This window comes from Anguilla anguilla, chromosome 15, assembly GCF_013347855.1.
Source record: "Anguilla anguilla isolate fAngAng1 chromosome 15, fAngAng1.pri, whole genome shotgun sequence".
In the NCBI taxonomy this organism is placed as follows: Eukaryota; Metazoa; Chordata; class Actinopteri; order Anguilliformes; family Anguillidae; genus Anguilla; species Anguilla anguilla.
In genome coordinates, this window is record NC_049215.1 from 36,164,116 (window position 1) to 36,186,309 (window position 22,194).

Sequence of the window (22,194 nt, forward strand, 5' to 3'; positions counted from 1 at the left end):
CAGAATGCCAAAATAGGTTTTATTTGATAGTTAAATGATACGGCATCACTGGAATTTACAATGCTGTGATTGTTAGGTTCAGTAACAAAGTCCGTCTCTGACAGCCTGTAATCTGTATTTGCATAACAGATATTTGGATCAATGCTCTAGAGGCCTACATTTGTTAATGCTGTTGAACATGCCACAAATATTACTGTAACCAGTTAATTGTTGGTTACAAATATGGCCACAACATCTTTTTGACAGGAGATCACTACTCAGTAAAAACATCATACAAAAACAGCTTACCACAGTTTTTTTCGGTTTTTAGTCAGGCACAGTTATAGTTTTAATTTATCCATTACCATTAGTCATGCACACAGTAAAGCTGCTTTTAAACAGTTCAAACCTTCAGCATACCCTACAACCATCTAAAGTATGGGTTTACTCTGTGTTGTTGAACTCAGGTTAGTGGCTACCATTTTCTGAAGCTTTTTTTTTTTTTGTTAAACCAGCCACTTGTGTTTTTATTGTCGGACATCAGGAATGATGAGTTCTGGACAAAAATACATTTTATCCTGCACGTATATACTGGACTGTAGGTCATGTAAACATGCAGTACATTTAATAATGAGAGAAACAGCAATATTCTAAGTATTTAATCAACTTTAAGAGTGCTTATATTAGTCTCGTCAGGACCACATATACCCTATTAAAGCTAAGTACTCCATCAGTTTCACCAAATATTTTCTGTGTGGAGTTGGAGAAAACAAACAAAACACTCTCTCTGTACAGGAATTGACACCTCTGGCCTGTTCCAGAGTAATGACACAGTTTACCACTCTTATGAAACCCTTCTGTCACTCAACGGCCAGAACTGATCAGGCATCAGGCACAATTACGGACTTTATGAAGTCTCTTTGAACATCATATCGTCTCTAAGACGGCCGCCATTTCCTTGAACTGTTTGAAGAAATTCTGTAAAGAGAGAAAGGCATCATCATGATCATCCTGTCTATTATTAGAAAAACAAAATGTTGAAGCCTGAAATAGACAAAGAAACTACGGAGAGCAACAAAAGAAAGACTGACCTGGAATTGTGAGATTGTCATTTCAAAGGACTTGCAGGACACCTGCCCGGAGGTGTCTGCGGTTTTCAGCAGTAAGGTGACGTACGGGGAGTTCAGGGATCGGCAGGAGTCCGAGCTGATCGATATTCCCAGCTTCCACTGTAGATCCACCAGCTGCAGACACGCACACACACGCATGCGCACACACGCACGCACACACACCCATGCACACGCGCACACACAGACACACACACGTGTGAGCACACGCACAGGCACACACACACACACACACACACACACAGGGTGACGCGGGTTAAATCAGGTTCTCTTCCGGCCCAACTGCAGTAACTCAGGGTCATCATGGCTATCCTCACATGAAGCACAAAGGTTGTTTTGCGTCCCCAGTCTAAGGACATGCAGCGTATTTACTGGACTTGTAACTCCCAAGGTTGTATGTTCAGTACTACTGTTGTAGCCTTGAGCGCGGTGTTTAACCTGAAATACATCCGCAAATATCCAGCAGTATAAATGGATTGTGTGTAGACTGTGTGTGTGCTTGGTTTAAGTCCTTCTGGATAAGAGGATCTGCAACATGCCAAAAATGTTAAAGTCTACTTTGATTGTCAGCTCTGTGAGACTGCCTACCAGCAGCTGAGGGATGAGATGGTCTTACACAGGGGACTCCAATTTTTATCTGGAAAGAGGATTGGTGTGGGTGCAAGTTTTTGTTTTAGCTCAGCACTAAGAAACCTGATTCTGCTTATCAAGGTCTTGGCTGAAGACCATGACTGGTTAAATAGTCAAATCAGTTGTTGCAGTGCTGGGCCAAAACAAAAACCTGCACCCACACCGGCCCTTTTTCTGATAAGACTGACCACTTCCTGGTCTCACCTGTCCCACGGTGATCATGGACTGCACCTCCTGGTGGCTGCAGACGAGACTGCCCTGTTCGCTCCACAGCTTGTGCAGCACCTGCAGGGCAGGTTTACCCCACCGGCTGCTGCTCTCACAGAGCCGGGAGATCAGCTGCTCTGCCGACAGGCTGCTCTTCGCCGCTGATCTGCAGACACACACCACAGCCAAACGCTGACAGGAAGTACTCAGGCTGGATCGGATCAGTGAAACCACCAGGCAAGAGCAGGATTATTAGGGGTGATTAACACACAGGTGCCGTACCTGAAACTGAATGAGAGCAGCTTAGTTATCTCCTGAGCGGCCCCCAGGTCCAGTCTTACTCCAGCCTTCTGAAATCTCTGAAAAGAAAGAAATAAAACAAAAAGGCAGAAAATAGAAGGCATTACATATGCATATGACATCACCATGAGACTCGTGGTAGACAGTTTTAGGACATATATCTGTGTGCCAAGCATGAAAGGGCGAATGTGGGCACATCCACTCACTTCACAGATCTCCGCCACGTCTATGGCCTGGGACTGCCCTTGAAGCTGGCTCAGAATCTGCTGACACTGCGGGAATTAAAATATTACAGGTGATGAAAACTGGCAAGTCATGTACAGCCCGAGTATTTGAGACGCTGCGGTTTCCATATTCCATACAGGAGAGACAGGAAACTACCGTTTTCCCCTGACGTGCGTGCAGACTACAGACACGTCAAACGGCAGCTCATGTAGTATCCTGCTCTTTTTGCCCGAGTCAGGCTATGACTTGTTCAGACAGTATTACGTATGCAACTGGAAAACGACGACTATCATCACTGACACGTTTTGTTCCCCCTGCAGGTTTAAGTACACAGCATAAACAAGTCTCCCGCCATATTGTGATGCATGCCTTAAAAGCACAACTGCATGCATCCGCCTTACTGTATTTGTACGCACAATACAAATGTACATTATTCCATTTGCAGCCAGTTCACCGTGAATTGTGCATGTAATCACTAAAATAACTGGTGTGATGATTTTCTAAAGATAAAAATCTGAACACTAGCTCTCTGTACAGACACTTTAACTGGGCAACTAAATCTAAAGAATACAAATTAACTGTGGTTTAAGCCGACAGGAGATGAAAATGAGTGCTCATATAAGAGGGGATGTGTAGATATTCTTACTGTTTCTGCGAACAAATCTGTTGGCAGACTTCCAATGTTTTCGACAATTTTGTCCACGCCTGAAAACAAAAACAAAATAACAGTGTACTGTGTACAAACAACGACTAAAAACGTGTTACGCATATATCATAGCTAGCTACTCTTAATTTCGACGACCGTACATAGAAAACAATTACATTAAAGACATGGTTCCATTAACTTTATATCGTAACTTGACACAGATATCAAACAGAATTAAACAGCGGCACGACGTGCCTAAATGAAATCGGGGATCAAAGCACACGTGAGAAATATGTTGAATCAACGTTGGATTCCCTTTGTATAGCAAACGGTTAGCTTGCTAGCAACAGTGATAAAGGTAACCAAGTTGCATACAAGCTACAGATATATTGAATAAATAAACAGGGACGTCTATTAGCTAAATACTCAATGTCGACATAAAAACACGAGGAAGAAACAGTAAGTTAACATTTCATCAAACAAAACCCACCGCCAGCTGATTCCACTCCCAACATCTCTGAAAAGGTACTTCAGTTTCCGGGTGTGGAAGATTCTGAACGTTGATTGGAGTTCTTGTTTTTCAGTCACAAACGATTGGTCAATGACTCCACACTTCAAGCATCCACTGAAGACACGCAAAAAAAAAAAAAAATTCAATACAAGGGAGGGTTTTTTAATATTTCTTTATTTCACTAAAACTCGGTGTGACGCGTCGATTCAAATTCAACAGTAGCCTACCGAAGCAGACCGATCCATGTGATAACTGGCTGCACTGATAACAGATTATCAAAATAATATGCAGCGAGTGTACAGTTTTAATTCAATATACGCTTTAAAGAATCGTATGCAGGGGGAGTTAGCAAAGATTGTTTATGCCAAAAATAATTAAATTCACATTTGAAAATAGGACCTTTAAAAGTATAAACCCATTTGACGCGTGAATACTCTTGTCTTGTACAACTACGCCCTCATCTGGCGTCACAAGTGCATTCATTTGATAAATGATAGCACTTAGGCATACGTATAATTGAATGACCAAATCCAGCTCTTTCCTTGGAAAAAAAGACGCAGGGTGAATTACAAACTTTTTTGTTTTCGGTTTAAAATGCCAAGCCACTGGAAACAGCAGTCCACTTGTTCTTTGATAACAAGTGTACGTCCAGGTCGTTTCTCACCCCTCCGTACAAAGCTAGACACCAAATATGAGTTAACTGTCCAGGAGAAATGTCCAGTACCCACCCTCCTACGTGCTGATTCACTCCTCCCCACGCGGAGCCTCTTTCACCCATACCCTCTGACATGGAATAGTCCATTCGCCTTTAGAGGGGAGGATACTTTTTATTCCAAAAAATGGCAACATTCAGATCCGCATATAATATCTAAAATCACAACTAAACACATAGATTGCAGCTCGGTAGTGTAAAATTATTGTGAGATTTTTGTTCGGAATGTCACGCTGAAGAAATTGTTTATAGGACGCCGGAACACCATAAACGTTGTCTCCCCTTTAATCGCGTTTTAAGTTCAATGTGCATAGGCGGAAGCGCCTCTCATCTGTCAAGCCAGCCACACCGACTAAGCGGTGAAGTTTAGCTCAAGTGCAAGGACTTGCTTAATTGATTCAGTGAATACTTTTCAATATAGTTAAAAATGGAAGGCCAGCGCTGGTTGCCTTTGGAAGCGAACCCCGATGTATGTATTGAAAGTTTGCTTTCATATTACAATCACATGGTCATTCATTTTAGAAAACAATGGACTCGCTAGCTATCTGTAGTAGCTAGCTAGCTGGATAGCCGTGGTTTGCACGGGGAACATTGGCAAACGATTTCTCTTCTATTCTTTCTTTCAGGTAATGAACCAAGTGAGTGTTGGCCTTGTCAATCAACACAGATCTCGGATGTAGGGGTGAACAGACAAAACCTTCTTGTATTTTTCTTTGTGTAGCTAACATGTCGAGCTAGAACTGAGTGCAACGGTTTAAAATGAAGGCTATAGCCTACGTCTAATTCCAGGGCGTGAAACCATATCTCAGCCTTGACAACTATAGCTAACTACAGCTAAAGACTCTTGTGACCGGTTGCATATTGAAATGAAAATACTGCTTGTATGTTAAGTGACTGGAAGCGTACATTTCCACAAAGAGATTTTTTTTCTGATTTTATTTTCCACGTTTTACAAAATGTAGAGTGAACTAAATATTAAGTACCCCAGACATTTGAATTTATGAATCAGTTATTCATTTGACGTATTTCGGTTAGGCAGCTTGATAGTAGTAGTAGTAATAATAATAATCATTATTATTATTATTATTATTAGTAGTAGTAGTAGTAGTTGTAATGATGTACCTCTCAGTAAAATAATTGTATCTGCGCAGTATTTGTAACAACAGAGTTATGACGTAATTGCAAATCTGGGCATCAAATACAAGCCGAGTCACAGTGACACTGACGTTCTGTCTGAGCACTCGAAAGTGAATGCAGCACTATTCTTTGAGCTTTTTAACGTCATCGCTTGATTATAGTGTTAAAATATGGCTGTAGTGTGAAAGAAACTGTAGTTAAGTGATATTTACTAACTGATAAGCGAATTAAATTGCAAATTTGTATTGAAACATACATTGCCTTATACATTATACAGTATACTTGTGTGCATTGCATGTGTGATAAATGATGATGTCGTTTACCTGTGATTTGTAAAGTTCCTGCGGCAGCTGGGTCTGCAGCCGAGCTGGCAGTTTGGAGACGTTTACGGCCTGGACCCAGAGCTGCTCAGCCTGGTTCCCCGGCCCGTGTGCGCGGTCCTTCTCCTGTTCCCTGTGACAGATAAGGTATCCCTTCACCCCACATAGCCTCCATAAACCCATCTTCACCACCTTATTATCTGACACAAGCCATTAAAGGCCCCGTTCGTCCCATTGCTTTCTCTGAGGTAGTGACCTGCAATATCGAAATGTTGACTTTAGTTTGTTTAACCGCTCTCTCACAGTTACAAGACATGACAGGACTGTATGTCTGTAATGATGTAGTTTATAATGATAATTTGTCCTTCCTATTGTCCTCTAATATTAAAATATTGATATATTGCAATTTCATTTTACAATGGAAACATAGCTTAAAATAATAAGCACCCCCCATGACTCTGCCCAGGATAAGTGGATAATGGATGGATGGATGATCTGCTGTGAGTGACTTGGTACCAACTTGGCCCCTCTTGGCCCCCCCAATAACAGATGTGCTGTGCCTCCCCCGCCCCCTGGTTTTTCTGTGCAGTATGAGTCCTTCAGACTGGAGGAGGAGGCGAAGATTAAGGCCCAGGGGCCACAGGTCCGCCCGGACGTGTACTTCATGAGGCAGACGATAGGGAACGCCTGCGGGACCATCGGACTGATCCACGCCGTGGCGAATAACCAGGCCCGGCTCGACTTCGGTAGGCTCCGCTCCCCCCCTCCCCCACTGCATGCTGGGTCAGCGGCGTCACGCAGGGGCGCTTCCTGTACAGCCGAGTTGACCGATGCGGCAGAAGCACTGTGTGCTACTCTGGAACGGGTTGGTCCGGGCTCGCTCATCCATGGAAAACTGATGCCCTCAATCTGTGTTTTCAGAACCAGCCTCTGCTCTGAAAAAGTTCCTGATGCAGTCCAGCTCCTTGAGTCCAGAGGACAAGGCGTCTTTCCTGGAAAAAGACGAGGTAAGGGTGTGAGACAGTGGAGGAAAGCATTCATGCCGGTATTATCTGTTTCCTTCCATGGGATAGCTATCATTGGTCATTGAGGTTTTGAAAGGTCAGTTTGAGTCCTGCATGCTTGTGAGTGAATGCAGTCAGTAAAGACCCTCATCCCCAGCCGTGAGTTAAAGTCAGAGGTTCAGGAATTGTTCAGAAGGCATTCAAAGAGTGATCTAAACGATTTTGGATAAGTGCATTTTAAATTTTTTAACAAGCAAAACAAACAGAAGGTGAAGACGAGTAATTATTTCACTAGTAGGACATGTCCCAGATTAAATCTCATCACAAGTGCCGAGGTACAGCAGGACAGAGTTCCCCTTGTTCTTCACCAGTACGTCCTGTGTCAGACATTATGGAGGCATGCTCTGTGTGTTCTCTTGGTAGCATCACACTTAATGTCATTTGACCAGTTGCACTTGTATGAAACGGTATCACACGCTGTGAAATGTACTTTATGGGCACTGCTGTAGAGCAGTCTCAGCATAATTTGACATTCCTAGTGGTGGTAAGGGGCAGCACTAATCTGAAGCTGTTTCTCTGTGAAATGATTGCAGAGTATCCGTGTGACTCACGAGTCCAGTGCCCAGGAAGGACAGACAGAGGTGAGTTTTCTTGCAGCCAATCAGAGTGCATGAAAGTTTTCTCACAACCGATCGGATAAAGTAAAAGTGGGACAGTGTTTGCTGGATGTGTTTGCGATGCAGTGTGTGTTTAAAATACAGTGTCTGGCTAATTTAGCTTTTTGTGCTCAATACCATAAAAAAAACTTTCCTCTGAAGATTATTTTTGTTTGGAAGCCTACATATTGACTTGTAGATTTTTGTTATTCTTTTTTTCCCATTTTGAGCTCCAGCTAGGCCAGATTTCCTCTGACCAGTACAGGCTGTTTCCCCCTTCCTCGTGATTGAAGTATTAATCTTCATATTCGTGCTGCCCTGTTATTCCTGTTATGAAGGGACTAATACAGCACCAAAAATATTTAAGCGATTAGCATTGATCTGATTATTTATTTTGGTCTGGTGCACAGCGCTGGAGTTAAACGATACAGTCGTTCAGTTCCTCGTGTGAGCCATTGATGGCAGGTCGGGATGCTGGTGCTCAAACAGGAGTAGGCCAAAGTGTAATTAAAGAACTTCACACACAGCCCGTTTGGATGTGAGCCGTTAGCCGCGGCTGCAGTTAGCCTTGTGGCAGTGTTGGCACCGCAGTTCAGTATTCGCACGGTGTTGCTCAGGGTCCTGTACAGTTATTGCATGAGTCTGAGGCAGTAAACTTAATTGCTTCAAAATCATAAAATAAAACTCGCGTATTAGTGACTATAGTTTGGAATACCCAATTTTTTTGTGTCATAAACGCTGTTTTTTTCTCCGAAGTAATTTTGGAGGAATAGCGTAAATGAGCCAAAGAAATAAAAACCTTGTATGTTCTCACGAAACTGACGTCGCACTGATGCAGGCAGGTCATGTCAGGAGGCAGAATCTCAGAAAACGGTGTTTGACAGACAGATGGACAGCTGTTCTCTTCCTTCTTCATCCCCCATAGCGGTCCCTGCTGCATCCCCAAAAATAATCCCTGACCCTAAAGGACAGGCTGTCGGTAGTATCTCTTCTGAAGTTTAAAGTCTGTAGTCCCAACTCGTGACTCATCCGTTTTTGTTTTCTATTCAATATTTACTGACAATACGTGGTTCTCAGAATGTGTAATAATAATGGGTTCTATTCTTAGCCCTCTGTTAGGCTGTTCATATCTACTGTCAGGCTGTAAACCTTTACAGTGGACTGGTCAATAACTGTGGAATGCTTTGTAGTGAAATGTGATTTGGAGGCCTATGGCTCATTCACAACAAAAAAAAAAAAAAACTCAAGAAATGTACTCTCTGCAGTGAACTGACAGCACCGTGACCCCCCCCCCCCCCCCCCCCCCCCCCCCCCCCTTCATATGGGGGTGTAAATAACGGACAGATCCCAGCCCCCTCGTTCTGCTCAGTGATCTGCTTTCGTTTTAAGGTTTGCCTTTTGGGAAAGGCTGTGTCCTTGTTTCCGGTCCCTGCCTCCATCTCCCTTTCTGTCCGACGGCCGTCTGTTTTTGCATATCTCTCCAGATACGGCGGCACCCGGCTCGTGTGCAGGGGCAATAAGAGCTGCTATCGCCAGCGCCTCTCGATAAATTACCCTCCTGCCCGCTGTGTGTGGCACCGCTAGTTTAAATTTAAAATATGATAGCTCTTGTAACCGCCAGCTCGTAAAACGAGCTGTGTTTTGAGTGTCAGTGGGCTGATGTCACTTGGAGCAGAGGTTAAGCATGCCTGCGTCTGCCTGAACACGACTGGAGTATGGAGTCAGTCAGTATGGTTTCAGCCCAGCTCAGCTTTCTGTGGAGTTACCTCAGAATTACCTCAGGCATGCCTGACCAGCTGCCCAGGTGGCCCTTTAGATATGTAGCACCTATGCCAAATGCTAATTCACCTTCTGTGCTTATAGAAATTATAGGGAAGCTACAGTTTCCTTTTCAGTAGTATTGTTTTCTTGACTTCTTGTTCCCTGTGTAGATTGCCCTGTACATTACTGCACAGTACATACCCTGACAGTCATAATAATACTTTTGAGGGGCTATAGTTTGTAAGAGGAACATAGTTATGACTCGTGTGAATGTGGTGTTTGCTGCTGTTGAGTATCTAATCTGCTGTTTATTTCCGTACTCAGGCCCCGAGCTTAGACGAGAAAGTGGACTTGCATTTTATTGCGTTTGTGAATGTTGGAGGGAGTCTGTACGAGTTGGGTAAGTGGGTTCATCCCTTATATCTGCTGCTACTTCACTGGGCCGCACACACAGGTGATTTTTAGCGTGAGCTGAGCAGCTCAAAAGGAAAATTTCAATAAGAATTCATAAGAGTTTGTTGCTAAATTGTGGGCCACTTTAAGGATGGTTCTTGGATGATTAGGGCCCAGAGAAAAGCTCGCTCTGGATGGTGTCCTGCATGTCTTTCAGTCCTAAAGCACCCAGAGGTCAGTCACAGCCTCTCCTTTAAACCCTCTATTAAGCAGCCGTTTAGAGGAACTGTGGCAGCCATCTCAGTTCATCCTTCAATTATCACCCGAGGTGCATGGGAATAAGGTGCCTGTTTAATATGAAACACAAACAATACAGAAGCACAGTAACACTCTAACCACTACTGCCATTCGTTTCTACGCAGACGGACGTAAGCCTTTCCCAATTGCCCATGGGAAAACCACAGAGGACACTTTCCTTGAGGTAAAACATTGATTAACTCTTCTTCTGTTATTATCTTGGGAAGTCCAGAGAGTTAAATGGAATTTGAAGGTTGTGCTGAGAGCATTGGTTGATGGGGACTGTTCTGTGATATTTATCTTGAATTACAATGTGCAGCCTCATTCCTGTGCCTCTTGTTTTGAGCTTGTTTACAGAAGTAGATGCTGAAAATGTATGTCTTGTAGTTTTTTGTGGTAGTACAGTCATGCGACTCTCATTCTTATCGGTTCTTGACCAAGAGATTTTAAAAAATGCAAACACAATGTACTAAAGGCAGTTATGTAATTAAGAGCTATTACACATGAACTTGTGCTGAGTGACTGATGATGCATTTCTGGGTTGTTTTCGCAGTCCTACCACCTGCCCCCCCCCCCCCCCCCCCCCCCCCCCGGTGTAATTGCACTATAATCATCTTAGGAAGGGGACGGGGTTTCTAAACCTTCTAAACCTGTAAATGCGTGACTTGGTGTGGTGGTGTGTTGTGTTACCTTGCAGGACGCCACAGAGGTCTGTCAGAGATTTGGGGGTGGGGGGGGGGGTAAAGTTGTTAAACGCATAACTTGGTGTGGTGCTGTGTTGTGTTGTTACCTTGCAGGACGCCACACAGGTCTGTCGGAGATTCGTGGGGGGTGGGGAGGGTGTATGAACCTGTTAAATGCGTAACTTGGTGTGGTGCTGTGCTTTGTTGTTACCTTGCAGGACGCCACAGAGGTGTGTCGGAGGTTCATGGCCCGGGACCCGGACGAGCTGCGCTTCACTGTCGTCGCTCTCTCCAAAGCGTGAAGCGAGCCGCCGCCCCCCAGCCCGCTGACCCACCCCGCCCCCCATCTACACATTACTGCCAACCTGCCCAAGTGCTCAGAGTATTAGCTTATTAGCATTTCTACTGAGTTACGGTCGCTATGGCGAGGAACATAGACCGGGTTATATGTATGCAAGTCTGCAACTGATTTTTCCTCAAGATTTTGGTGGCCAGCTTTACAAAAATGGATTTAAAAAAATCATAATAATTCTAATAATAATTCTTCCAACAACTTTCTACCGGAATAAAATAATGGTGTGTGCTGTGGGATTATGACTAAAATTATGGGTGTACATTACTGAACATAACTGTTTATATTTGGCTGCCAGCCCTTCAGTATTAATGTAGTTCTGCTTGCAGTCAGACTGCCCCTACACTAAACTAACGGTTCTCGTTTAAAGCGTAGGTTGTGAAGAACCTTAAACATAATCAGAGGGTAAAAACTGACAGAGAATTGATGCATGTGTGCTATTATTTATATGACTAATTTCCATGTGTGCCACAAAAGAACAATTGTGATTTTTCTCAACAAAATGAATAAATTTTCTTGATCTCTTGTTGACACTGCTGTGGACAGCCATGTCTGATTGTATATAACTACAGTAAACTGATAAAATGCCATGACCTGACAGATTTGAATGTGCTGTCACGTGAATGTTACAAAAAAAACAAACAAACACCATACAAGGAAAAGACAACCGTGTAGGCTGACTTTCTGGCGTTCCATTTCAGGGGAAAAAATATACATCAGTATCAATTTCAGAAAAACCTGATTGACATAAAAAATGTTCTGTCAAAACAAATGCTGTAAGTTCAAAAACAGAAATGGAGAAGGAATGGTGCATTTAAACAACATGTGAACGGAACAAATGTTTTAAGTTAGAATAGTTTTAAAAGGTGTGTCTGGGACAAAAAGGAAACAAACGACCTCTGCATTTTTTTATGTTCACTGGGCTACCAGTCCCTCCACGAGCTGCAATGTCCAACATAAGAACGATGAGCGAAAACCCGAGCTAGAAAGTTATGGTGATATCTTTACATTATCATTTATATTAGCTTACGTTATTCTCTGTTATGGGTCAGACAACCGCATTGAATGTCTAGTAGTAGACAATGTCCGTAAGATTTAAAAGCCGCCTTGGGGTTTGGATCACTAGAGGGCGTGACTTCCTTGATACTCTCGACTTTTCACAGGCTTGCCGCCAGTGTTTTCACAAAACTTGCAGCGCCTAACTTTTACCGCGGAGTTGATGGTGCCGAAGTCAGCATTAAGAGTTTTTAATTATCAGTTCTGTTTTGTTTTCCACCGTGCCTTGCTGCTGTACGTTTTCGTCTGAGATCCACAGGAAAAAGGTATCAACAGTTTACTGTCTTTGGGCAGGTAGCTAACGCTACGGTAGCTAGGCAGAGCTCGCTAGTCGGCTAGAGGTACCAGATGGGGGGTAGGATAAAGCGAGTTCGCCGATGTGAAGGTGTGAGAAGCGGAGATGAACAGGCAGATGAGAAGCTGTATAAAAGAGAAAGCAGATAACGGGCCTGGAGTATAGGCATCTGGTCTTGTCAGCGAGAGGTTGAACACTTATTTCTCTGCTGCTCTTACATCGAAGCCGGTTAGTTTGCTAACTGTACCGAATTTTGCAGGTGAACCTGTCTGTACCTACCTGCCTAACGTTAGCTAGCAGACCTGTATGAAGTAGCCAAGGCGGATTGCCAGCGGACTGCATTACATTTGCTCTTTCAACACCTGTTGTATAGTCGGTAATCAGTTAAATCTCTGAGGTGCATTAATGGGAAAAAATGTTACGTTAAGCCGCCTAGGTTGCTTTCAGCATCGGTTGTTTGCTAACAAACTAACTGGGTATTTGACGATGGAACGTTAACAAGCTGGTTTCTTGTGTTTCGTGGAAGAAAACAAGTTTCATTAGCCCAGTGTTTCCATATTTATTGAAAGTTTTGTAGCCAGGACATATCAACAGGGGCCACGTTTAGTTCTGGCGAATCGCCTCTTTTCACGTTGTGTGTATACAAATAGCTCCTCTGTATTATAATAGCTCGTTAATTTGTTGCCGAAAGAAGTGTCATGGGTCATTTACACCGTTTCTTTATTAGGACGAAGGAGCGCAGACTGTTTGCATGATTTCGGGATGGAGTGGCGTGAACAGTCCACGGTCAGCTGCGAGGACGCCTTCTTGGAAGCCCAAAGATGGGTTGAGGTAAAATTGTTTCCACTAAATGCATTCATGTACCCTGTTTTCATAACTTCCTGTCGTGTGAACTGGACTGTCATCTCGGTTGCTTGTTTCCTCATTTTCCCTTCGATTTCATTAGTTTTTGTTGTTTTGTTTGTTGTTGTTTCTGCTGCTGCTGCTGTTTTTCAGTTTCACAACAACGCGCAGCATTTCGTGTATTGACTTGATATAAATGGGTATTTACGTTAACGCGTCGTTTCCTGTTTCCTTTAAACAGATTGTTTCCATAGCCTAGTTATTATCTGCGGGGCATGTCTTAAGCCCTTCTCTTTAAATTCGGGGTGCAGAGTCAGAAAGATGCACGCGCTGTTCTTTACAGTCTGCATTTGAGTGTGCTTGCTACTTGACTTGCATTTGGAATTCAGCGCCTATTACTTATCCAGGTAGCGGAATGCTGGACGTAATATAGCAATTGCGGTGTTTTCTTTTCTTCAATCCTTAAAATATTGGAATCCAATTAATGCCAGCGTATAAGTGTTAATTATGCATCGATCAGTCACAACGAACATTAGCCTAATTGAGAAAAACGTCGTGTTTCTTGTTTGTTCTTATTTGTTCAGAGTTTTCCGGTGAGAGTCGCATGTTTGGACTCGTACATGTCCGACAATTTACCCGAGGGGGGTCGGTTTTCTCTCTAAATTAAGCGGGGGGACGGGGATCTTTGGACAGCAGAGAAAAAATTGTCAAATTCCTTTAATTAAACTTAAAGATTTGTTCCTCAGACCTAATGTTCCGCTCCTCTGATTTCGCACATCAGGTCGAGTAGAGCTGCTGGCTACTTTCCGAGAGGTCCAGAGCAGAGGGAAAAGAGCTTAAAAGTAGTTGGTTCTTCTGCGTGGGTGTGTCTTGTGTCTGTTTCAAACCCAGAGACAAGCTACACTACACTGCTGGCTGCAATCGTGTGTATCTTTGGAAAAGATTCTGGCATGACTACGGTATTCTCCTTGGCAATAGTTGATTTAAATTCTTTGATGCTTCTTGTCAGGCTTCTTTATTTAATCAATTCTGTGCACAGGAATAGAATAGCAAAACATTTCTTTGTTTTCTTTTGTTGCATTGGAATGAAAAGAACTCCAGGTTCAGTTACTCCCTTGTGACTTTATAGAAACATGCTGAAGGAACCGTGCGGACTGGACAGCCTGCATTACCCACAGTAGTGCATATTGTCTGGATTGTTTATTCCAGTGGGGGAGTTTTGCTCTTTGTTGCGTATCCTGTGTGCTTGGTCAAATACACATTTTTAGAGCACTTGGATTCCAGTGAGTTTAGAATGATTTAGGGTGGGGCCCATCAGCTGTTTTCTCGATGAGCTGGCTGTGGGAGGTGCGTTCCTTGTAGTATCAGCTCGGCTGACCTGGCTCAGACAAGCTGTTCCCTTTCATCATTTGTGTTACGATAATTTTTTATCATAACCTTATGGCCCTGGTTGGAAATGAGCGCTTGAAGATGACCTCTTTTCACAGTGAGCTCTTTCTTGCATGTTTTTACAGTGACAGTTCTGTGGAACGCAGTGGGATGGCAGGGTTTCCGGTAAAATAATTTATCAGTTTGCTGTAGGGCTGTTCTTATAAGAATTATTTGCACTTCATTGTACATTTGTAATGAAACGTGATTTCAAGCCATAATATGCTGTTTTTTTTGTTGTGAAAAAGTACCCATGGGAAAGTTAAATCTACTTCATGAGTCTACATCTTTGTTTCACACCAAACCAGCTTTTCCCTGAACTAGTCAATAACAGTCTCATCACATTGAACCTGTTGTCTCCCATGAACCTCTAATCTCATGTCTTCTCAGTTCTGTATCATAATGGTTTCTGTACCATAATGGTTATGAAGCTGGTCTTCTAACTGGAAGATTTACGCTTCGGTTCCCGGCTGGGTGCTGTCATTGTGCCCTTAAGACACGTACTTGGAAAGGTTCCTCACAGACATGGTTGATGTGAGGAGGTTCCTCACAGACATGGTTGACATGAGAAGGTTCCTCACAGGCATGGTTGATCTGAGAAGGTTCCTCACAGACATGGTTGACATGAGAAGGTTCCTCACAGACATGGTTGATCTGAGAAGGTTCCTCACAGACATGGTTGATCTGAGAAGGTTCCTCACAGACATGGTTGATCTGAGAATGTTCCTCACAGACATGGTTGACATGAGAAGGTTCCTCACATTCAGGGTTGTCGTGAGAAGGTTCCTCACAGACATCCTTACAGACTTGTTTGACGGGATCCCCAGTCCTGGCCGCAGCGTTGGGTCTTGGGTTAGTTTTGACCAGTTGGTTATTTGGTGCTGTACTCTGGTCTCGGGTATTTTGTGCCACACTCACCCCCCCAGCTCACCCCCCCTCCCCCAGCTCATGTCTCGCACATAGCGGTTAGGTGGACGGGGACAGTATTCCCCGTGGGGATGACTTCCAGCAGCACTACTGAGCCCATAGGCAGCTGCTTTTATACGGGAAGGTAATTCGGTACATGATCAGGCGATTAGTAGGCTTAAGTACTTATGTGCTGCATGCCTGGACTTATATTTTCATAAGTGCAGTGGACAAATTAATGCTTGTGTTTGAGCAGCCTTGTTCCCGGGGCTGGAACGAGCCGTGTCTGTGCTGTAATGCCATTATGCCTGCATGCCTGTTCAAGATACGCCTTTCAAGAATTCTGACAGAATAATCTTCTTAAATGGCAAGCTGCAGTTCTAATCCTGAGTCATGGAAATATGACTGAATATTTTCCTGCCTTTTCATTGGTTTGGCCTGGTTGACTTTGTTAGCTCAGCTGTCTTAAATTAGTTTTTATTTTGCACAGTTAACGAAAGTGGAAAAATCACTCATGCATTTATCGCTGTGAGTGAATGTAGGCTTGCTAACGAAAGTCCCCCTAAAACCAGACCTCCTACCAGGTTTCGCAGCGCTATCCATTAAATTTACATTTTTGGCGTTTAGAAGACATTTTTATCCAGAGCTGTTTGCACAGATTACGTTTTTACATACAAACCATTTTCCCACAGCTGGACATTTTAAGCAATTTCAGTTAATTGCCTTGCTCAAGGGTACAATGTTGGTGCCTCAAACTCACAATGTTTGAGCTGCGCTGCCTCCCGGCAGGGCGAAGGAAAGTTTTGCGTTCCCCAGACGGGGGAATCTTTTGGGGTGCAGTCTTGGGTTCCCCAGACGGGGGAATCTTTTGGGGTGCAGTCTTGGGTTCTCCAGACGGGGGGGCTCTTTGGGATGCAGTTTTGGGTTCCCCAGACGGGGGGCTCTTTTGGGGTGCAGTCTTGGATTTCACCCTTTTCCCTTCTGCCAGGTGCACGAGTGAACAATGCGGGTGTGTCCAGCCGAACGATTTATAGCGCAGTGGATTTGGAGCCAATGTGTTCCATAAAAAGCCCCCCCCCTCCCCCCAACCCCCGCCCAGAACGGCTCGTAATTTTATCCCCTGAAAGGGCGGAATGGCAAGGATTTTCCTCGCCCCCATGAATCACCCCCCCCTCCCCCCCCATCGCTCCCCGCAGGGCACTGGAGAGGCGGAACGCGGACTGTAACTAAACAAATATTGTTCTTATTTCATGAGGGGTGAACGTGAACGCTGGCCTCTCGCGCGGGGACACTGGGGCATTGTAGTGGCCCCCGCGGATCTTGGCAGGGGCATGGAGGGGCAGGCCTGCGCTGCGTGGTCCCCCGCAAGCACTGACCCCGCCTCCGAATGATGGACGCACTGCTGGGGGGGGGGGGGGGTGTTAAAACCGAGGAAACGCTCTGGTTGAGACATTCCTGCGTTGGATTCCTTTGCTCTGGGATGAGCTGCTCCTGATGCCCCCCGGCCAGGGCCCTGACAGCCTCTTAAAGCGGTCCGTCGCTTGTGAGCGGGCCCCACTGGAGCGCTCACAGTGGGGGCTGCCCAGTGCCGCTCCCAGCACGAGCGGCTAAGCCCTTTTAACCGCATGCATGGTGTGTGTAAATCCACTTTCCGCAGCGAACCTGCCACGGGCCTGTCTTTGGGGTGACTTCTCCTCCCAAATCTCGCGCCCCCCAGTCACACTGAAGTGAGAGGCCCCGGGAAAGGGTTAATGATTTATTTTGTGTTGGGGGTGCTGGTTCTCTGCACCCCCTCTGTTCAGTGCCACTGCGTGTTGGGCAGGTGCCGGACTGTTGATCATTAACAGGAGCTCTGCTGTGCTGTCTGTGAAGTGGCCTGGTGCTTATGATAGTGTCCATTTACATTGCGTACAGCAGTGTTTCTTAAACTTTGGGTTGATACCAACAATGGGTTGTGGGAGTGTGTGAGGTGGGTCCCAGAGTGAGTCTGTAGTCCACTAGGCTATGCTGGTATGTGTATTTGATAGGTTCCTGAAAGGTAAAAAAAAATGTAAAAATTTGGGTAACGATATTAAGAAATATTTTTAATTTGGGTCTTGATGTTGAAAGGTTTGAGGACCAGTAGCTCCAGAAGTGTTTCCAGGCAGGTGCTGCCTCAGGGTGCAGGGGATCAATCAGCATCAGCTCCAGCGCCTGGAACAGAATCGCGCTTACTGAGGTCCTCTGGGCTCGTTTCCGCTGACGCCGATGGTGTCGTGTTCCTTACCCTTAACGAGGAGACGGGACTCGGGGGGGGGGGGGGGTTTTAAAACCCCGCGTCCGGTGCGGGCTGAGATTCGGCTCGGCTGCGTTAGAGGGGGGGAAACGGCCCGTTAATGGGCTTCCGGCCCCGCCCCACCCCTGGCCCTGCGCACATTTAGAAACGCTTAATCTCAAATAGTTAGCATACCATGATAAACAATTGTTGTCTTTCTCTGAGCATTAGCGAGCTCGCTACTTAACGAGCGGGCCAAAGGGCATGAAGGCATGTGTCGGGTGATTTGCCGGCTGTGGCCATTTAAACGTGTTTGCGGTTGGCAGCCGGAACCTGAGGAGAGGCTTGTGCCTGGATGCTGTAGTTCATTTTACCTGCTGCTGAAGGACGTAACAGGAGTTTGGTCACCACAAAAATAAATAACCTTGAACAGCCTGCCTGGTGTTCTGACAAGTGAATGCAAAGGTAAGGAAAGAGCTCTTCTTAAAGTTTATGTGAAACTTTGAGGGGGAGGAGGAGATATTATTGGTAGACATAATCTTTTGAGTTACTTAACAACAATGTTATTTGGTATGGATTTTGTTCAGTGTCCATCAGCCCTGTTGGATGTAAAATATACTTGCGCTCTACGTCAGCTGTTGTTCCATCATTTTAAGACCACGAACACAACAGGAAGTGTGACTGAGTGGCTTGCCCCAGGAATGTTATGAGTGTAGAGGAAATGTTTTTTTTTTTTCTTTCTTCAGGTTATTTACTTGGTAACGGTCAGTTCATTGTCTTCCATGACCTTATTTACAGCATGTGATTAAATCATGTGATCTGTGAGTTATTGTTCTTATAAGTCTGTAGCTTTAAACATGATCTGTCACGTGAAGCAGCATTTATTTGGCTTTTACACTGATATGGGTTCATACTGAGAACTGAGTGAATTTGTAATGATGTGCTGTAGGCCTGTTTCATTTGGGAAATTCAGCATTTACACATCGTCTGTGTGGATAACTGAACAAGGCACCAATCAGAACATTCCATCTGTGATCCATTTTATGTCTTCATGGTAGAGCAGAAACAAACAGACTAAATCGTCCTCTGTGGCTTCATGGAAAAATATGGTGCACTATAATAAAGCTTACTAAATCATAACCGCGTTTCCTGGGCAGCAACAAGACCGTTTATGTTTTCAAATATTTCATTCCAGGCTATTTGTGGAAAGCCTGTGGGGTATCGGTTTCTGCACTCAGTAGTTACTGTTTTTATTTTTTTACTTGAATTATTTATTTATTTACTATATGTCACTATAATTTGAATGTTTTTCAATCCCTCAAAATCCCCATGGATTCAGTCATACTGGAGGTGCAGTCAGCGGCAGGCTGTGTTCTGAATGTGCACACAGACGGAAGACGAGAGGATGTTCTCTCTTCCTGATTGAAGGAGCCGGGGGTTGGATCCTAGCCGTGTTGTGTTAACCTGTGACCTTTTCAGACCGAAGCCTCGGGCCAAGATGCATGAGGTCTGTTAGATTCTCTCAGGTCTGTTTTTAAAGACCAAAGGATTACTTTTTTTCTGAAGTAAAAGGAGCAAATGGTTAACATATTGCGTTTTATGGACTTCTTGTCATTCAAGTTGGTTTCATGTAAAAATATAATTTGGACTGATGGCTGCTATGATGTAGTCTCATGAGAAGGAGGAATGTTTCCGTGAAATCAGAAACCCCCCATTATCCCTGTGGTATGTTTTGTACAGAAGTGAGTTGTGGCCCATATTGTGCTGAGGTCAAGTCTGAGTGATTCAGGTTCTTTTATAATACTAAACAGTGGTTACGTGCCCAAAAGAATGCACTGGTTCCCACTGTGGATTGGTTCCCTGTTGGTATTAGGCTCATTCCTGCTAGATTATTTAAAACGGGGTGTTTTTTGTAAAAAGTATTTTTGAAAATAGGGTCGCATGGCACTTCCCTCCCGGTCCACTGAAAGGCTGCCCTCCCTGGGCGAAGCTGCAGTAGGTTGTGCTTCACCTGCAGTCCGAACAGGTACACTCCAGTCTCACCTGCAGTCCGTACAGGTACCAGGTACACTCCAGTCTCACCTGCAGTCCGTACAGGTACCAGGTACACTCCAGTCTCACCTGCAGTCTGAACAGGTGCACTCCAGTCTCACCTGCAGTCCGTACAGGTACCAGGTACACTCCAGTCTCACCTGCAGTCCGTACAGGTACCAGGTACACTCCAGTCTCACCTGCAGTCTGAACAGGTGCACTCCAGTCTCAGCACCGGCCTTTTAGCGACGTCCGCACCAGGAGTGTTTTAAATGATCGTTTTGTGGCATTGCTTCAGTGCAGAGGTGTCCGGTCTTATTTAAGGACCGATGAGGGTGCAGGTTTTTGTTTTAGCTCAGCGCTACAGGACCTGATTCTACTGGTCAAGGTTAGCCAGACCATGATTAGTTAGTTAAATCAGGTGTCATAGTGCAGAGCAACCAGAGTTTTAGATTTGTTGTGATTAGCATTATTTAAGGAAGTGATGTTCGACAAAATGGAGGAGAAAGTATTGGCTTTGCTTACAAATGCTCTTCTATAAATATTTGAATGAATGAATATACTATTTGATTCTGACATCATAGTGCAGGGCTAAAACAAAAACCTGCACCCACACCAGCCCTTTTCGGATGAGACGGGACACCCCTGCCTTAGCCATACTGGGCCCAAATGAAATGACACCTGAAGCTGCTAAAAATGGCAACATTTATAATTTTAATTCTAATTACCACATTTTATTAGGGTCATAGGCTGGGTGCAGTGTGAATTTTTGGCCTGAATACCCGATCATTCAGGAGAACGAGTGCCAAGTTCAGTGCCAAGTCATGTGGTTGACCACACCCAGATAATTTTAATTATAACATGCTGGGGGTATTAAAAAAATCTGGCAATTCTAAACTTTTGTCTTAAAATGTTGAATATGGGGAATATACAAACTCTAACCTGACTGCCATGCTGTGATGGTTGATCCGCAAGCCGAAGGTAATACAGGCCTGTGCCGTTTGGATCTCATGGGGATTCTGCTTTTTCACTTTGTGTTTACTCCACCCTCTGGAGCAGAGCTTCCCACGTCTGTTTGCACATTCCAGCCAAACGCCGGACGAAAAGCAGCACAAGCTGTGAGATCACACTGCACACGCATCTGTGACAGTTTTAAGTGTAAAATATACTGGGTTTGTACTGTACTGGTCAGGGCGACAGGAACCAGTCACTGTTGGGTTTAAAGAGTGGGGGTTCTGCAGGCACTGGAGGGGGTCCATGATGTCAACCCTCCCGATCGTGTATACATAAATATACATGTAGGCCTGCTTATATATAAACAATTCATTTTAACTAACCGCCAAGGGTAATGTTAAGAATAAGAGTATAATGCATGTAATGCCCTGTAAGACAAAGTATCAGTCTTTAGATTTAGACTTATAATTAATTATCTTTGCTACTTGTCATTGTCTTTGTGATTTCAAAATCAGCTGTCTGTACATGTGTGGGTATGTGTCAGCTGAGTAAGCCGTTGGGTTGACATGGCGATCCTGTGTTTTAGACTTCATCTGCAAATGGAGGCCGTACGCCCAGTTTCCCTCTAACCCGGCTCATTACAGTCAGTGCTGAGGAACTCTATGAGATGCTGGTGAAATGCATGATGGGACCAGTGTTACGGTGGCAAATGGAGGACCAGTTTTTCTGAGCTTGACAGTTTTAAAAAAGATACAAGTTATGACCTCGACGCTATCACCATACTTGGTTATAATACTTCCCAGACAGACATGCGTGATCACATACTGTGTGGGCTGAACTGCGTGCCGCAGAGTAACGCATGAGCCAGCCGGGGAGCTGTTTGTGACCCCGCTTCAGAGGCGCAGTGAAGTATACACACGGATTTCCTGTCATTCATAGCAGAGATGCAGCGTTCAGGCCCAGAAACACACTGTGGTTTTCCCTTTACCCACGCAAGGAATGGACGGCTGAATCAAGCCCCGTTGCTTGTGTTGCTGGCTCGTCCGTAGCTTCTAATCATGAAGGTGCGATTAATACCACAGGTAATTTAATCACTACCACAGGTACTTTAAAGCTGAAACTGTTTCACACGGCCTCAAACTACTTGGCACGGGAAATGGAGCTGTTTGTCTCATTAACTCTCTAACGAAGATTGATATCCCTGTGTATTAAAGCAAGGCTGACTTTCCACCAGAAACATCTCCTCCTTTTCAAATGAAGTACTCTGTATCATTATCTTGATGTTATAGCTTGGCATGCCTCCTAGATTGACTTAGCATAGGTTAGGTCAGAGAGTAATGTTCACTATGTGAACTGGACTCAATGTGTTCATAGCTATGAATAACTATACAAAATGAGTGCTGTACTTTATCATACCTTCGGTATGCACTTATTGTACGTCGCTTTAGATAAAAGCGTCTGCCATATAAATGTAATGTAAGGTATGC

At 44.4% G+C, this 22,194-nt stretch overlaps 3 protein-coding genes across 14 annotated transcripts in view; 2 read left to right on the forward strand and 1 right to left on the reverse strand.

Annotated features, from left to right (window-relative positions):
- Window positions 1–3,739, reverse strand: commd6 (COMM domain containing 6). The gene is made up of 7 exons (XM_035392635.1): window positions 3,605–3,739; window positions 3,115–3,173; window positions 2,450–2,515; window positions 2,226–2,302; window positions 1,941–2,109; window positions 1,071–1,223; window positions 1–957 (listed from the first exon to the last, which is right to left on the reverse strand). Exons 1-7 carry the CDS (start codon window positions 3,627–3,629, stop codon window positions 907–909), a joined length of 600 nt encoding a protein of 199 aa, XP_035248526.1. The 5' UTR covers window positions 3,630–3,739; the 3' UTR covers window positions 1–906.
- A 900-nt stretch (window positions 3,740–4,639) lies between these two features.
- On the forward strand, window positions 4,640–11,473 carry uchl3 (ubiquitin carboxyl-terminal esterase L3 (ubiquitin thiolesterase)). The gene is made up of 9 exons (XM_035393352.1): window positions 4,640–4,806; window positions 4,964–4,975; window positions 5,813–5,941; window positions 6,384–6,540; window positions 6,716–6,801; window positions 7,392–7,439; window positions 9,540–9,615; window positions 10,031–10,089; window positions 10,807–11,473. Exons 1-9 carry the CDS (start codon window positions 4,765–4,767, stop codon window positions 10,888–10,890), a joined length of 693 nt encoding a protein of 230 aa, XP_035249243.1. The 5' UTR covers window positions 4,640–4,764; the 3' UTR covers window positions 10,891–11,473.
- A 478-nt stretch (window positions 11,474–11,951) lies between these two features.
- Window positions 11,952–22,194, forward strand: part of lmo7a (LIM domain 7a) — a 66,364-nt gene continuing 56,121 nt past the window's right edge. For 2 of the 12 annotated variants that reach the window (XM_035393341.1, XM_035393340.1), the window contains exons 1-2: window positions 11,954–12,262; window positions 13,019–13,122. In XM_035393341.1, coding sequence (XP_035249232.1) covers window positions 13,054–13,122 — 69 coding nt within the window. In that variant the 5' untranslated portion in view covers window positions 11,954–12,262; window positions 13,019–13,053. Of the gene's footprint in view, window positions 12,263–12,354; window positions 12,520–13,018; window positions 13,123–22,194 lie in introns of those variants that run through there. The other 10 variants (XM_035393344.1, XM_035393345.1, XM_035393343.1 and 7 more) reach the window with 8 other exon arrangements.